General features: G+C 44.5%; 1 protein-coding gene across 2 annotated transcripts in view; it reads left to right on the forward strand.

Annotated features, from left to right (window-relative positions):
* The window catches only part of LYST (lysosomal trafficking regulator), a 604,516-nt gene that overhangs the window by 576,634 nt on the left and 12,451 nt on the right, over positions 1-15,431 (forward strand). The window contains exon 51 of one of the 2 annotated variants that reach the window (XM_069769439.1): positions 11,661-11,732. The exons of the other annotated variant lie outside the window; for it this stretch is intronic. Coding sequence (XP_069625540.1) covers positions 11,661-11,732 — 72 coding nt within the window. The remainder of the gene's footprint in view (positions 1-11,660; positions 11,733-15,431) is intronic. 2 annotated transcript variants of the gene reach the window in all.

Below are 15,431 nucleotides of genomic sequence, written 5' to 3' on the forward strand. Positions count from 1 at the left end.
AGTGGCTAGATCCTTCTGGTGGCCATCTCTGTCACGGGATGTACGTACTTTTGTGCAGTCCTGTGGGATTTGTGCTAGGGCTAAGCCCTGCTGTTCACGTGCCAGTGGGTTGCTTTTGCCCTTGCCGGTCCCGAAGAGGCCATGGACACATATTTCGATGGATTTCATTTCTGACCTTCCCGTTTCTCAAAAGATGTCAGTCATTTGGGTGGTCTGTGATCGCTTTTCTAAAATGGTCCATCTGGTGCCCTTGGTTAAATTGCCTTCCTCCTCTGATTTGGTGCCTTTGTTCTTCCAGCATGTGGTTCGTTTGCATGGCATTCCTGAGAATATTGTTTCTGACAGAGGTTCCCAGTTTGTTTCAAGGTTCTGGCGAGCCTTTTGTGGTAGGATGGGCATTGACCTATCTTTTTCCTCGGCTTTCCATCCTCAGACTAATGGCCAGACCGAACGAACCAATCAGACCTTGGAAACATATCTGAGATGTTTTGTTTCTGCAGACCAGGATGATTGGGTGTCCTTTTTGCCGTTGGCTGAGTTCGCCCTTAATAATCGGGCCAGCTCGGCTACCTTGGTCTCTCCATTTTTCTGCAATTCTGGGTTCCATCCTCGTTTCTCTTCAGGACAGGTTGAGTCTTCGGACTGTCCTGGTGTGGATTCTGTGGTGGACAGGTTGCAGCAGATCTGGACTCAGGTAGTGGACAATTTGACCTTGTCCCAGGAGAAGGCTCAACTTTTCGCTAATCGCAGACGCCGTGTGGGTCCCCGACTTCGTGTTGGGGATCTGGTTTGGTTATCTTCTCGTCATATTCCTATGAAGGTTTCCTCTCCTAAATTTAAACCTCGTTTTATTGGTCCGTATAGGATTTCTGAGATTCTCAATCCTGTGTCCTTTCGTCTGACCCTCCCGGACTCCTTTTCCATACATAATGTATTCCATAGGTCGTTGTTGCGGAGATACGTGGCACCTATGGTTCCATCTGTTGAGCCTCCTGCCCCTGTTTTGGTGGAGGGGGAATTGGAGTATATTGTGGAGAAAATTTTGGATTCTCGTGTCTCTAGACGGAAACTCCAGTATCTGGTTAAATGGAAGGGTTATGCTCAGGAAGATAATTCCTGGGTTTTTGCCTCTGATGTCCATGCTCCAGATCTTGTTCGTGCCTTTCATGTGGCTCATCCTGGTCGGCCTGGGGGCTCTGGTGAGGGTTCGGTGACCCCTCCTCAAGGGGGGGGTACTGTTGTGAATTCTGTGGCTGAATTCACTCCTGTGGTCACAAGTGGTACTGCAGCTTCTGGGCTTCCTCCCTCAGGTGTTCTGGTGAGCTCGTTGGCTGCCTTGTTATTTAACTCCACCTGATTCTGTCTTCCTTGCTCCTTGTCAATGTTCCAGTGTTGGATCTGAGCTTCTGGATCTTTCCTGTGGCCTGCTGCTCTGCTTAGATAAGTGCTTCTTTGCTTTTGTTGCTGTTTTTTCTGTCCAGCTTGTCTATTCGTTTTTGCTGGAAGCTCTGAGACGCAAAGGGTGTACCGCCGTGCCGTTAGTTCGGCACGGTGGGTCTTTTTGCCCCCTTTGCGTGGTTTTTTGCTTTAGGGTTTTTTGTAGACTGCAAAGTTCTCTTTGCTATCCTCGCTCTATCTAGAATATCGGGCCTCACTTTGCTGAATCTATTTCATCCCTACGTTTTGTCTTTTCATCTTGCTAACAGTCATTATATGTGGGGGGCTGCCTTTTCCTTTGGGGTATTTCTCTGAGGCAAGTCAAGCTTGTATTTCTATCTTCAGGCTAGTCAGTTCCTCAGGCTGTGCCGAGTTGCATAGGTAGTTTCAGGCGCAATCCACAGCTGCCTTTAGTTGTGTGTAGGATAGGTTCAGGTATTGCGGTCTACAGAGATTCCACGTCTCAGAGCTCGTTCTATTGTTTTTGGGTTTTTGTCAGATCACTGTATGTGCTCTGATTACTGGCACACTGTGTTACTGGATTGCCTTCATAACAGGCTACACTGCAGCCCTAGAGGGTTCTATCCTCAGCAACATACATTGCATATAAAACACATTTAACCCCTTAAAGTGTCAGTGAGCAGACCATCACCTCCACCACTCGTACAGTTGTTCCAGTCATTGACTGGAATATTATTTCTGGTGTATGTTATTTCACAACTTTTGATGAATTTATCAGGCAGGCTTCGTCAAACCCTGTCCCACTTTGGCGGTGTGGGCAAAAACTGGCATGAAATTGCAAAAAGTCAAACACCTTGATGTATTGGGCCAATAGTGTCATGATTGCTAATATATTTAATGGCAAAATAACGTATTAAATATGGTTTAAATGAATAAAGCATTGTGTTGTGAATTCTGCTCTTGGGCTCCCTCCGGTGGTTGTTGATGGTAATGCAGTTATTCCTGAGCAGCAGTCTTGGACAAGTGTTTCTGCTAATTGCAATTCGGACTGGGGTATTTAGCGGTGCAGGACTCATTAGTCCTTGCCAGTAGTCAATGTTCCTTTGGAAGTGTTGGTCCTCTGCCTGGCCCCTCCTGCTTGCTGCCAATTCAGCTAAGATAAGTGTTTTCTTCATTTTTTTTAGACACACTGCTGTGTGTTTATTTTCTGTGCTTATCTTGTTTCTATTTTGTTCCTGCTAGACTGTGCCTGTTGTTTTTCGCAGTCTAGTTGGACTCGCTGGAGTCGCAGATATACTCTCCACATCTTTAGTTAGGTGGTGGAGTTTTTGTATTTTTCTGCTGTGGATATTTTGTAGTGTTTTATGCTGACCGCATAGTATCCTGTACTATCCTTTCCTATCTAGGTAGAAGTGGCCTCCTTTGCTTATCCCTGTTTTCTGTCTGCGTGTGTCTTTTTCCCTCCTACTCAGTCATTATTTCTGGGGGGCTACCTATCCTTTGGGGGTCTACTCTGAGGCAAGAGAGTTTTCCTATTTCCATCTTTAGGGATATTTAGTCCTTAGGCTGTGTCGAGGTGTTTAGGTCTGGTTAGGCACACCCCACGGCTACTTCTAGTTGCGGTGATAGGATCAGGGGTTGCTGTCAGTAAAGTTACCACTTCTCCAGCGAAGGTCATTTAATGCTGCTCCAAGGCCACCTGATCATAACAGCATTGGTACTTTGATGACAGTAAGCAAATTCGCTTATAATGGTGAAAGAATAAATTAGAGATCAAATAAATGGAACAGAATCCTTGCAGATGAATAATAATACTGTATATGCTCGAGTATAAGCCGACCCGAGTATAAGCCGACCCCCCTAATTTTGCCACAAAAAACTGGGAAAACTTAATGACTCGAGTATAAGCCTAGGGTGGGAAATGCAGCAGCTACTGGTAAATTTCAAAAGAAAAATAGATACCAATAAAAGTAAAATTAATTGAGAAATCAATAGGTTAAGTGTTTTTGAATACCCATATTGAATCAGGAGCCCCATATAATGCTCCATACAGTTCATAATGGGCCCCATAAGATGCTCCATACAAAATATGCCCTATATAATCCTGCATAAAGGTTAATAATGTCCCCATAAGATGCTCCATAGACACATTTGCCCCATATAATGCTGCACAAATGTTGATTATGGCCCCATAAGATGCTCAATAGAGACATTTGCACAATATAATGCTGCACAAATGTTGATTATGGCCCCATAAGATGCTCCATAGAGACATTTGCCCAATATAATGCTGCACAAATGTTGATTATGGCCCCATAAGCTGCTCCATAAAGATATTTGCCCCACACAGTGCTGCACAAACGTTGATTATGGCCCCATAAGATGCTCCATACAGACACATTTGCCCCATTATAGTGCTTCACAAATGTTGATTATGGCCCCATAAGATGCTCCATAAAGATATTTGCCCCATACAGTGCTGCACAAACGTTGAATATGGCCCCATAAGATGCTCCATAAAGATATTTGCCACATATGCTGTTGCTGCGATAAAAAAAAATCAAAAAAATCACATACTCCCCTCTCGTCACTCAGGCCCCCGGCACTTTCAATTTTCACCTCTCCTCGTTCCGGGTGCTGCTCCGTCTTCAGCGACTTCTGCACTGACGCTCAGGCAGAGGGCACGCACACTAATACATCATCGCGCCCTCTGACCTGAGTGTCACAGCAGAAGACGCTGAAGACGGAGCCGCGCCCAGAACAAGGAGAGGTGAATATCACACAGCGCTCCCCCTCCCCATTATACTCACTTGCTCCTGGCGCGGTCCCTGGTTCTTTGGCACCGCAGCTTCTTCCTGTAGTGAGCGGTCACCGTTACCGCTCATTACAGTAATGAATATGCCGCTCCACCCCTATCGGAGTGGAGTAGGGTCCATATTCATTACTGTAATGAGCGGTACCATGAGACCGCTCAATACAGGAAGAAGCTGTGGCGCCGGGAGGACCAAGGACCTGCAGGGACCGCAGCAGGAGCAGGTGAGTGTTATTAAACTCCCCTCCCCTGCCGACCCCTGGGTATGACTCGAGTATAAGCCGAGAAGGGGACTTTCAGACCAAAAAAATGCGCTGAAAATCTCGGCTTATACTCGAGTATATACGGTAAGTGTTAAACTAGGCTATATTTTACCTTGTGCCCCCAAAAATCTCCTTATTGCCTATTAAGCTTTATTTGAAGTGGGTGGAGTTTAATGAAATGGGTGGGGCTACAAGCCGACTGACAGGTTCCTTAACCCCTTACCGGCATCGGACGTACTATACCGTCCGATGCCGGCTCCCCTGCTTTGATGCAGGGCTCCGCGGTGAGCCCGCACCAAAGCCGGGACATGTCAGCTGTTTTGAACAGCTGACATGTGCCCGTAATAGGCGCGGGCAGAATCGCGATCTGCCCGCACCTATTAACTAGTTAAATGCCGCTGTCAAACGCAGACAGCGGCATTTAACTACCGCTTCCGGCCGGGCGGCCGGAAATGACGTCATCGCCGACCCCCGTCACATGTCCGGGGGTCGGCGATGCGTCTCCATTGTAGCCATAGAGGTCCTTGAGACCTCTATGGTTACTAATTGCCCGTCGCTGTGAGCGCCACCCTGTGGTCGGCGCTCACAGCACACGTGCAATTCTGCTACATAGCAGCGATCAGCAGATCGCTGCTATGTAGCAGAGCCGATCGGCTTGTGCCTGCTTCTAGCCTCTCATGGAGGCTATTGAAGCATGGCAAAAGTTAAAAAAAAAAGTTTAAAAAAATGTGAAAAAAATAAAAAAAACATAAAAGTTTAAATCACCCCCCTTTCGCCCCAATCAAAATAAATCAATAAAAAAAATATCAAATCTACGCATATTTGGTATCGCCGCGCTCAGAATTGCCCGATCTATCAAATAAAAAAAAGTATTAACCTGATCGCTAAACAGCGTAGCGGGAAAAAAACTCGAAACGCCAGAATTACGTTTTTTTGGTCGCCGCGACATTGCATTAAAATGCAATAACGGGCGATCAAAAGAATGTATCTGCACCGAAATGCTATCATTAAAAACGTCATCTCGGCACGCAAAAAATAAGCCCTCAACCGACCCCAGATCACGAAAAATGGAGACGCTACGAGTATCGGAAAATGGCGCAATTTTTTTTTTTTTTTTTTTAGCAAAGTTTGGAATTTTTTTTCACCACTTAGATAAAAAATAACCTAGTCATGTTTGGTGTCTATGAACTCGTAATGACCTGGAGAATCATAATGGCAGGTCATTTTTAGCATTTAGTGAACCTAGCAAAAAAGCCAAACAAAAAACCAATGTGGGATTGCACTTTTTTTGCAATTTCACCGCACTTGGAATTTTTTTCCCGTTTTCTAGTACACGACATGCTAAAACCAATGATGTCGTTCAAAAGTACAACTCGTCCCGCAAAAAATAAGCCCTCACATGGCCAAATTGACGGAAAAATAAAAAAGTTATGGCTCTGGGAAGGAGGGGAGCGAAAAACGAACACGGAAAAATGAAAAATCCCCTGGTCATGAAGGGGTTAATAGTCATGCAAGAACATGAAGTATGCCAGCTTGTAGCAGGTGTAGATTAGCTTTTCTGGCTCGGAGAGAAGCATAGATGTGATAAGTCCAGGGTCACACTTGTGAGTGCAATGTGAGAAACTCGCGCAAGTCTCTCGCCTCCATACCCGGCACTGCCTCCGACACTTGGGACCGGAGCATGCAGCTGTATGTATTTCTATGCAGCTGCATGCTTCAGTCGCAAGTGTCGGCGGCAGTGCCTGGTATTTAGACAAGATACTGGCGCGAGTTTCTCGCATTGCACTCGCAAGTGTGACCCTGGCCTAAGAGGCATATCCTCCTTAAAAAATTGTGGCATGTAGCTCCTCTTTTATGTGGAATTCTAGTAACATATAAAATGCCAGTTTTAATAAATTCCCTCCAATATCAAGTGGAAATCACACAGACCTATATTATGATAACCATCCTTAAGAAAATATAACTAAAGGGTCTTTAACTGCTCATCTATAAAAGAAAAAACACAAAACATCAAGCCTCACAAAGTCTTAGCACATTATCCAGCACTACTGCTATATACGTACAATTAATTATAACAAGGTATACCGTATATACTCGAGTATAAGCCGAGATTTTCAGCCCAAATTTTAGGGCTGAAAGTGCCCCCCTCGGCTTATACTCGAGTCACGGTAGCGGTGGGGTCGGCAGGTGAGGGGCTGAGGGCGCTGGGGTATACTTACCTAGTCCCAGCGATCCTCGCGCTGTCCCTGCCGTCCCACGGGCTTCGGCGCTGCAGCTTCTTCCTCTCTTCAGCGGTCACGTGGGACCGCTCATTACAGAAATGAATAAGCGGCTCCACCTCCCATAGGGGCGGAGCCACGTATTCATTTCTCTAATCAGCGGTGCCGGTGACCGCTGATAGAGAAAGAAGCTGCGGCACCGAAGACAGGAGGGGACAGCGCGAGGATCGCCAGGACTAGGTGAGTATAGCATATTCACCTGTCCTCGTTCCAGCCGCCGGGCGCCGATCCATCTTCCCGGCCGGCGCCTCCATCTTCCCGGCGTCTGCGCTCTCTGACTGATCAGGCAGAGGGCGCGATGACGCATATAGTGTGCGCGGCGCCCTCTGCCTGATCAGTCAGAGCAGAGACGCCGGGAAGATGGAGGCGCCGGAACGAGACGCTGGGAGCTGCAATCAAGGGAGGTGAGTATGTGTTTGTTTGTTTTTTATTGCAGCAGTAGCAGCGGCAGCACAGATTAATGTGGAGCATCTATGGGGCACAGTGAACGGTGCAGAGCACCGTATAAGGCACAGCTAGGGGGCACAATGAACGGTGCAGAGCACCGTATAAGGCACAGCTAGGGGGCACAATGAACGGTGCAGAGCACCGTATAAGGCACAGCTAGGGGGCACAGTGAACGGTGCAGAGCACCGTATATGGCACAGCTAGGGGGCACAATGAACGGTGCAGAGCACCGTATAAGGCACAGCTAGGGGGCACAATGAACGGTGCAGAGCACCGTATATGGCACAGCTATGGGGCACAGTGAACGGTGCAGAGCACTGTATATGGCACAGCTAGGGGGCACAGTGAACGGTGCAGAGCACTATATGGGGCACAGCTATGGGGAAATATGAATGGTGTAGAGCACTATATGGCACAGCTATGGGGAAATAATGATCTATTTTTATTTTTGAAATTCACCGGTAAATGCTGCATTTCCACCCTAGGCTTATACTCGAGTCAATAAGTTTTCCCAGTTTTTTGTGGCAAAATTAGGGGGGTCGGCTTATACTCGGGTCGGCTTATACTCGAGTATATACGGTATATGGAGGGTATCAAACTTAATTCTCCTTTTTTTAGTGCTTTGGTACTCCAGTACTGCCAAAATTGACCACAGTTTGCAGGGACCATACTAATGACTATTACACTGTCTTTTACCTTTGGTTCACAGTAGTATAGATTGCAGTAACGGAAAGTATGTGTGCATCTTCGGTTCACTTCCCCCATACATATGAAGTTTTCGTTCCACTGAGCGTTAAAATATTTCTGGTGAAAAGAAGTAGGAAATTCTCCGTCATATACAGTTGTGGCCAAAAGTATTGACACCCCTGCAATTCTGTCAGATAATACTCAGTTTCTTCCTGAAAATGATTGAAAACACAAATTCTTTGTTATTATTATCTTCATTTAATTTGTCCAAAATGAAAAAAAAAACACAAAAAGAATTGTCCTAAAGCCAAATTTGATATAATTCCACACCAAACATAAAAAAGGGGGTGGACAAAAGTATTGGCACTGTTCAAAAAATCATGTGATGCTTCTCTAATTTGTGTAATTAACAGCACCTGTAACTTACCTGTGGCACCTAACAGGTGTTGGCAATAACTAAATCACACTTGCAGCCAGTTGACATGGATTAAACTTGACTCAACCTCTGTCTGGTGTCCTTGTGTGTACCACATTGAGCATGGAGAAAAGAAAGAAGACCAAAGAACTGTCTGAAGACTTGAGAAACCAAATTGTGAGGAAGCATGAGCAATCTCAAGGCTACAAGTCCATCTCCTAAGACCTGAATGTTCCTGTGTCTACCGTGCACAGTGTCATCAAGAAGTTTAAAACCCATGGCACTGTGGCTAACCTCCCTAGATGTGGACAGAAAAGAAAAATTGCCAAGAGATTTCAACGCAAGATTTTGCGGATGTTGGATAAAGAACCTCGACTAACATCCAAACAAGTTCAAGCTGCCCTGCAGTCTGAGGGTACAACAGTGTCAACCCGTACTTCCGCATTCTGAATAGTACGGGTTGACACTGTTGTACCCTCAGACTGCAGGGCAGCTTGAACTTGTTTGGATGTTAGTCGAGGTTCTTTATCCAACATCCGCAAAATCTTGCGTTGAAATCTCTTGGCAATTTTTCTTTTCTGTCCACATCTAGGGAGGTTAGCCACAGTGCCATGGGTTTTAAACTTCTTGATGACACTGTGCACGGTAGACACAGGAACATTCAGGTCTTTGGAGGTCATTCAGATCTGTTGGCGTCTGAATGAAAAGGGACTGTATGGTAGGAGACCCAGGAAGACCCCACTTCTTACCCCGAGACATAAAAAAGCCAGGCTGGAGTTTGCCAAAACTTACCTGAAAAAGCCTAAAACGTTTTGGAAGAATGTTCTCTGGTCAGATGAGACAAAAGTAGAGCTTTTGGGGCAAAGGCATCATCATAGAGTTTACAGGAGAAAAAAGAGGCATTCAAAGAAAAGAACACGGTCCCTACAGTCAACCATGGCGGAGGTTCCCTGATGTTTTTGGGGTTGCTTTGCTGCCTCTGGCACTGGACTGCTTAACCGTGTGCATGGCATTATGAAGTCTGGAGACTACCAACAAATTTTGCAGCATAATGTAGGGCCCAGTGTGAGAAAGCTGGGTCTCCCTCAGAGGTCATGGGTCTTCCAGCAGGACAATGACCCAAAACACACTTCAAAAAGCACTAGAAAATGGTTTGAGAGAAAGCACTGGAGACTTCTAAAGGCCCCTTCACACTCAGCGACGCTGCAGCGATACCGACAACGATCCAGATCGCTGCAGCGTCGCTGTTTGGTCGCTGGAGAGCTGTCACACAGACAGCTCTCCAGCGACCAACGATCCCGAAGTCCCCGGGTAACCAGGGTAAACATCGGGTAACTAAGCGCAGGGCCGCGCTTAGTAACCCGATGTTTACCCTGGTTACCAGCGTAAAAGTAAAAAAAAAAAAAACAGTACATACTTACCTACCGCTGACTGTCCCCGGCGCTCTTCTTCTCTGCACTCCTCCTGTACTGGCTGTGAGCACAGCGGCCGGAAAGCAGAGCGGTGACATCACCGCTCTGCTTTCCGGCTGACCGACGCTCACAGCCAGTACAGGAGGAGTGCAGAGCACAGCGCCGGGGACAGACAGCGGTAGGTAAGTATGTAGTGTTTGTTTTTTTTTACTTTTACGCTGGTAACCAGGGTAAACATCGGGTTACTAAGCGCGGCCCTGCGCTTAGTTACCCGATGTTTACCCTGGTTACCAGTGAAGACATCGCTGGATCGGTGTCAAAAACGCCGATCCAGCGATGTCCACGGGAGATCCAGCGACGAAATAAAGTTCTGGACTTTGTTCAGCGACCAACGATCTCCCAGCAGGGGCCTGATCGTTGGTCGCTGTCACACATAACGATTTCCTTAACGATATCGTTGCTACGTCACAAAAAGCAACGATATCGTTAAGGATATCGTTATGTGTGAAGGTACCTTAAGGTGGCCAGCAATGAGTCCAGACCTGAATCCCATAGAACACCTGTGGAGAGATCTAAAAATGGCAGTTTGGAGAAGGCACACTTCAAATATCAGGGACCTGGAGCAGTTTGCCAAAGAAGAATGGGCTAAAATTCCAGCAGAGCATTGTAAGAAACTCATTGATGGTTACCGGAAGCGGTTGGTCGCAGTTATTTTGGCTAAAGGTTGTGCAACCAATTATTAGGCTGAGGGTGCCAATACTTTTGTCTGGCCCATTTTGGGAGTTTTGTGTGAAATGATCAATGTTTTGCTTTTTGCTTCATTCTCTTTTGTTTTTTTTTCATTTAAGACAAATTAAATGAAGATAATAATACCAAAGAATTTGTGATTGCAATCATTTTCAGGAAGAAACTGAGTATTATCTGACAGAATTGCAGGGGTGTCAATACTTTTGGCCACAACTGTACCTCCGTTTGTGCCATCACAAGCAGGTGCATCCAGCTTCATGGGGACGTCTGAATTCACCCTAAACTTCAGCTTGTCCCAAAGGAAACAAGCTCTCAAACGACTGTCGACAGAATGCTGAAATATTGTTGGTCTTTAAATGTGGCAACGCAGAAAACATTGGGGCTAATTCATCAAGACATGTATCATGCACCCTCACATTATGCCAGTCTTGTTTTCATAGAAATCACTGAATTAAAAGGTGCACGTAACATAATGAATTTCACGCCTCTTCCGAGTGGCATGCGCCTCTGCACTGCAACGGAAATGCTACTCCGGTCAGAGACTAAAGTAACATTTCTTCCGTATAAAATGCACTCACTTTTGATTAATTTGACGGGCGACACACACACGACACGCTCCTCTGCAGTTCTGCCTATTTCAGTGGAACGGATTGCAACCGGCACGAAACCACCAAAAGTTGATCAATTTAAAAGCTTTTACATTATTTTCTGGCTATGATGAATCGACCCCACATTGTTTTTATACATTTTTTTATATTGACCCACAGAATAAAGATAAAAGGTTATTTATAACATTGTAGATTCTATGAATTCTATGATTCTTAAAGTGAATCTGTCAGCAGATTTTTCCTCTGTAATTTGAGAGCAGCACGATGTTGGGGAAGAGACCCTGATTGCAGCGATGAGTCACCTACTAGTCTGTTTGTTGTTTCAATAAAATCACGGATTTATCAACAGGATATTATCATGCCATGTCGTTAAAAATAACATCCAAGACGATCTAGAGTAGTTAATAAAATTAAAGGCAACACTGCTGATGGTTTAAGATGGTGCGTACATATAACCCTCTAAAAAACTAAATATGTATGTCCCAGATGGAAACACCCTACTGTATCTTATATCATGGTAGTACTCAGGCTGCAGCAATGTGATCCTCTTCTTTATTTTCTAATGCAGTGAATATATAACTTCCTTTCATAGATTGTGGAGTACATGGGATTTGAAGCCAGTTCGAGAAATAACATTCCCAAAGTCAAATAAGCCAATAGTAAGGTGAGTCAAATATTTGCTATATTGAAATGGGGCTGACTTGTAGCAACTATTAATTGTAACAGTTAGTCTTGATTAGAAATATTCTATTTTTGACCCACATTTCTGAAGAGACATAATTTAGCACATGTCTAAACTAAAGCTATGTATTGAGATTGAGAAATGGGCCAATTTTCTGACTGCATTTTACGTAGTTTAAATCGTGTAACTTTTCTGCGCCAGGGTCTGTGTGCTTTAGAAACATAATTTTTAGCCATTCTTCTTAGAAAAGTTGCATTTCTTTAATGTGTTGAAATCTTGGCCAATGCCACATTTCACACCACATTTAGGCTGCGTGCCCACGTTGCGTTTTTTAATGCGTTTCTGCCGCTTTTTTGCCGCAGCGGAAACGCTTAAAAACCGCATTCCCATGCAATCCTATGGGAATCCGCAGTTGCTGTGCCCATGCTGCGGAATCATATAGCGGTAAAATCCGCAGCATGTTCATTATTTCTGCAGAATCGCTGCGATTCCGCCTCCATAGGATTGCATTGAAACGCTCACTTTACGCATGTGGCTATGCCCACCATGCGTAAAGTGAGCGCTTCATGTGCGGATGGTACCCGGGTCTGCAGGAGAGGAGACTCAAATTATTAAATAATTAAATAATTAAAATAAAAAATAGTGATATACTTACCTTGTGATGCCCCCCCCTAGAGTCCTTCCACCTCTAAGTGGTGCACGCAGCGGCTTCCGTTCCCAGGCATGCAATGCGCGAATCACCTGGGATGATGTCGCGGTCATGCGACTGTGACATCACAAAGGTCCTTTGCACAAAGCATCCCTGGGAACAGAACGTACCGGGAGCACTGCTGAGGAGATCAAGGACTGTCGGAAGGTGAGAATAACCATATTTTTTTTTTATATTTTTTTAAACATTCTATCTTTTACTATTGATGCTGCATAGGCAGCATCAATAGTAAAAAGTTGGTTACACTTGTCAAGCACTATGCTTGTGTAACCAACCTGTCAATCACTTTTCCAAGCGATGCTTCAAGCATTCTGCAAGCTAAAAACGCAGGAGGCGTCACCAAGATGAAGCCAAGGCAGTGAAATGCGCGTCGAGGCCCCGACACGTCCCACCTGCACTCCGATTACATTATGCCCCAAAGTAATATTTCATTGCGCTATTTCCAGATTTAAATAATTCCTTTCTTTGAGGCATCTATGTCTGTTATTTATGTGCAATAAAATGTATGTTCATTTATTTAAAAAAAAACCTTCCCTCTTTCAGAACTATTTGGACACTATATTAAGATTATTTATTTAGAGACACTTACTTTGATCAGTTGTTGTTTATTTACAAGATGACTTGCATGGCCTAAATGGTTAATAAATATTGGCATGGTAATAAGATACTATTTTGGACTAAAACACCCCACAAAAATATTCTGATAATTTCTTGAGTTTCCAGTTCTAGCACAGGTTTTCAGTTGGGTTTAGGAGTATTACAGCAGTGAACCAATGTTTAAGGGGTTGTCTTGGTTTTGCACAAAAGGCTGCAGTCGCTATATATATATATATATATATATATATATATCTACTATATAATTGTCTAAGGGTCACTTCCGTCTGTCTGTCTTTCTGTCTGTCACAGATATTCATTGGTCACGGAATCTGTCTGTCATGGAAATCCAAGTTGCTGATTGGTCGCGGCAAAACAGCCACAGCCAATCAGCGACGAGCACAGTCCGGAAGAAAATGGCCGCTCTTTCCTCCCCGCAGTCAGTGCCCGGCGCCCGCATACTCCCCTCCGGTCAGCGCTCACACAGGGTTAATGGTAGCGTTGACCGCGGTGTAACGCACTCCATTAACCCTGCTATTAACCCTGTGTGACCCTGTGGTCCACCTGGAGGAAGACACATGTGGTGTTGAAACATGTCGTCCATAAGGGATTGAATGTATGCAATACTGTTATTGAAGAAATCTGGTACTTTTTAATAAATAAACAGGTTGGATGTATTTCTGTTTCTTCAAAGCGGTGAGTTAGCTCAGTCACACACTCAAGCTTAGTCCATATATTACTCATCCTTGTAACATTTTCACACAGTAGCACCTTACAATCAGGTCACTGTGTTTGAGTGCTGGAGGAACAAATACATTGCAGCTGATTTTAATGCTCCTCTCAGGGTCATTTACAAATGTGATGAGAGGGGTCATCATCTGAGATCATCTTCCTATGGATGGAGTATTTGCTCTTAGGAAATATATCCATGATGAAGGCCTGAGGCCAGTTGTCCATTTTTCAATATTACAGATATTATCCATGTTGACTTCCATAAAATATACAGTAAATCTCCTCCCCCCTCTTTGAACAAAAACAAAGTATACAATGCAACTTTAATTATATGTGCTAGTAGTTCCATTACATACAACCTGTCCAGCCAAAAACAAGCCCTTAAATGGCTGTGTCGGGAAAAAAATGTAAAGTTATGGCTATATGAGTGCTTAAATTAAAAAAAAAAAAATAGGTTGTTCGTGTTATATGAAAACACACTAATATATAACATATTCATCTTATTTAGTGATTGTTTATGTAAAGTCCATGCACAAGACAAACTTCTCCGGGTACAATGCTCCAATCTGGAGCTCAAGTTGTTCAGACATGACTTGACTGTTTGTGAGTTGGGCTCGTCCTTCACTTGACAACACCCTCACTGGGTTCTGGAGCTGTCGGATGGGAATCGGACACATGTCCCTGCCTTTGATGTGGCTTGCACGCCGAACCTTCATCTTTCCTAGTACATGACAGCTGATTTAATCAGCCATCATGTGCCTTTGACAGCTGCTGTTAAATCCTGTTGTCAGTCTCTAACATTAGGATTTACCACATGCCAGCAGGGATTGCATCATTTCACGCTCCCATCAGCGTGCCTGTAATGTGATCGCTTGGCGCCGATGGGTTGTCATGACAGCCAGGGTCTGTCCATTCCTATCATAGAATCACAGAATGTTAGCTTTAGAAGAGACCTCAATGGTCGTCATGTCCAGCCCCCTTCTCAATGCAGGATTCATTAAACCATCTCAGACAGATGTCTGTCCAGCCTCTGTTTGAAGACTTCCATTGAAGGAGAACTCGCCACCTCTCGTGGCAGTCTGTTCCACTCATTGATCATCCTCACTGTGAAAAAGGTTTCTCTAATATCTAATCTGTATCTCCTCCCTTTCAATTTCATTCCATTACTTCTCATGTTTCCATGTGCAAATGAGAAAAAGGATGATCCCTCTACACTGACTTCCCTTCAGATATTTGTAAACCGTTATTAAGTTTCCTCTTAACCTTCTTTCTTGCAAGTTAAACAATCCCATTTCCTTTAACCGTTCCTTGCAGGACATACTTTGCAGTCCACTAACCTTTCTGTGAGCTCGTCTCTGAACTTGCTCTAGTTTTTCAATGTCTTTTTTAAAATGCGGTGGCCAGAACTGTACACAGTATTCCAGATGAGGCCAGACCAAGGTGGAGATGAAGGGGATAATTACTTTACATGATCTAGACTCTATGCTTGTCTTAATACATCCTACAACTGTGTTTGCCTTTTTTGCTGCTGCATCACACTGTTGACTTATGTGCAGTCTGTAATCTGTTAGTATACCCGTCTTTTCCACACATGATGTTGCTTAGTTCTATGCCTCCCGTTATGTATATATAATTTTTGTATTTCT

This window comes from Ranitomeya imitator, chromosome 5 (genome assembly GCF_032444005.1).
Source record: "Ranitomeya imitator isolate aRanImi1 chromosome 5, aRanImi1.pri, whole genome shotgun sequence".
NCBI lineage: Eukaryota > Metazoa > Chordata > Amphibia > Anura > Dendrobatidae > Ranitomeya > Ranitomeya imitator.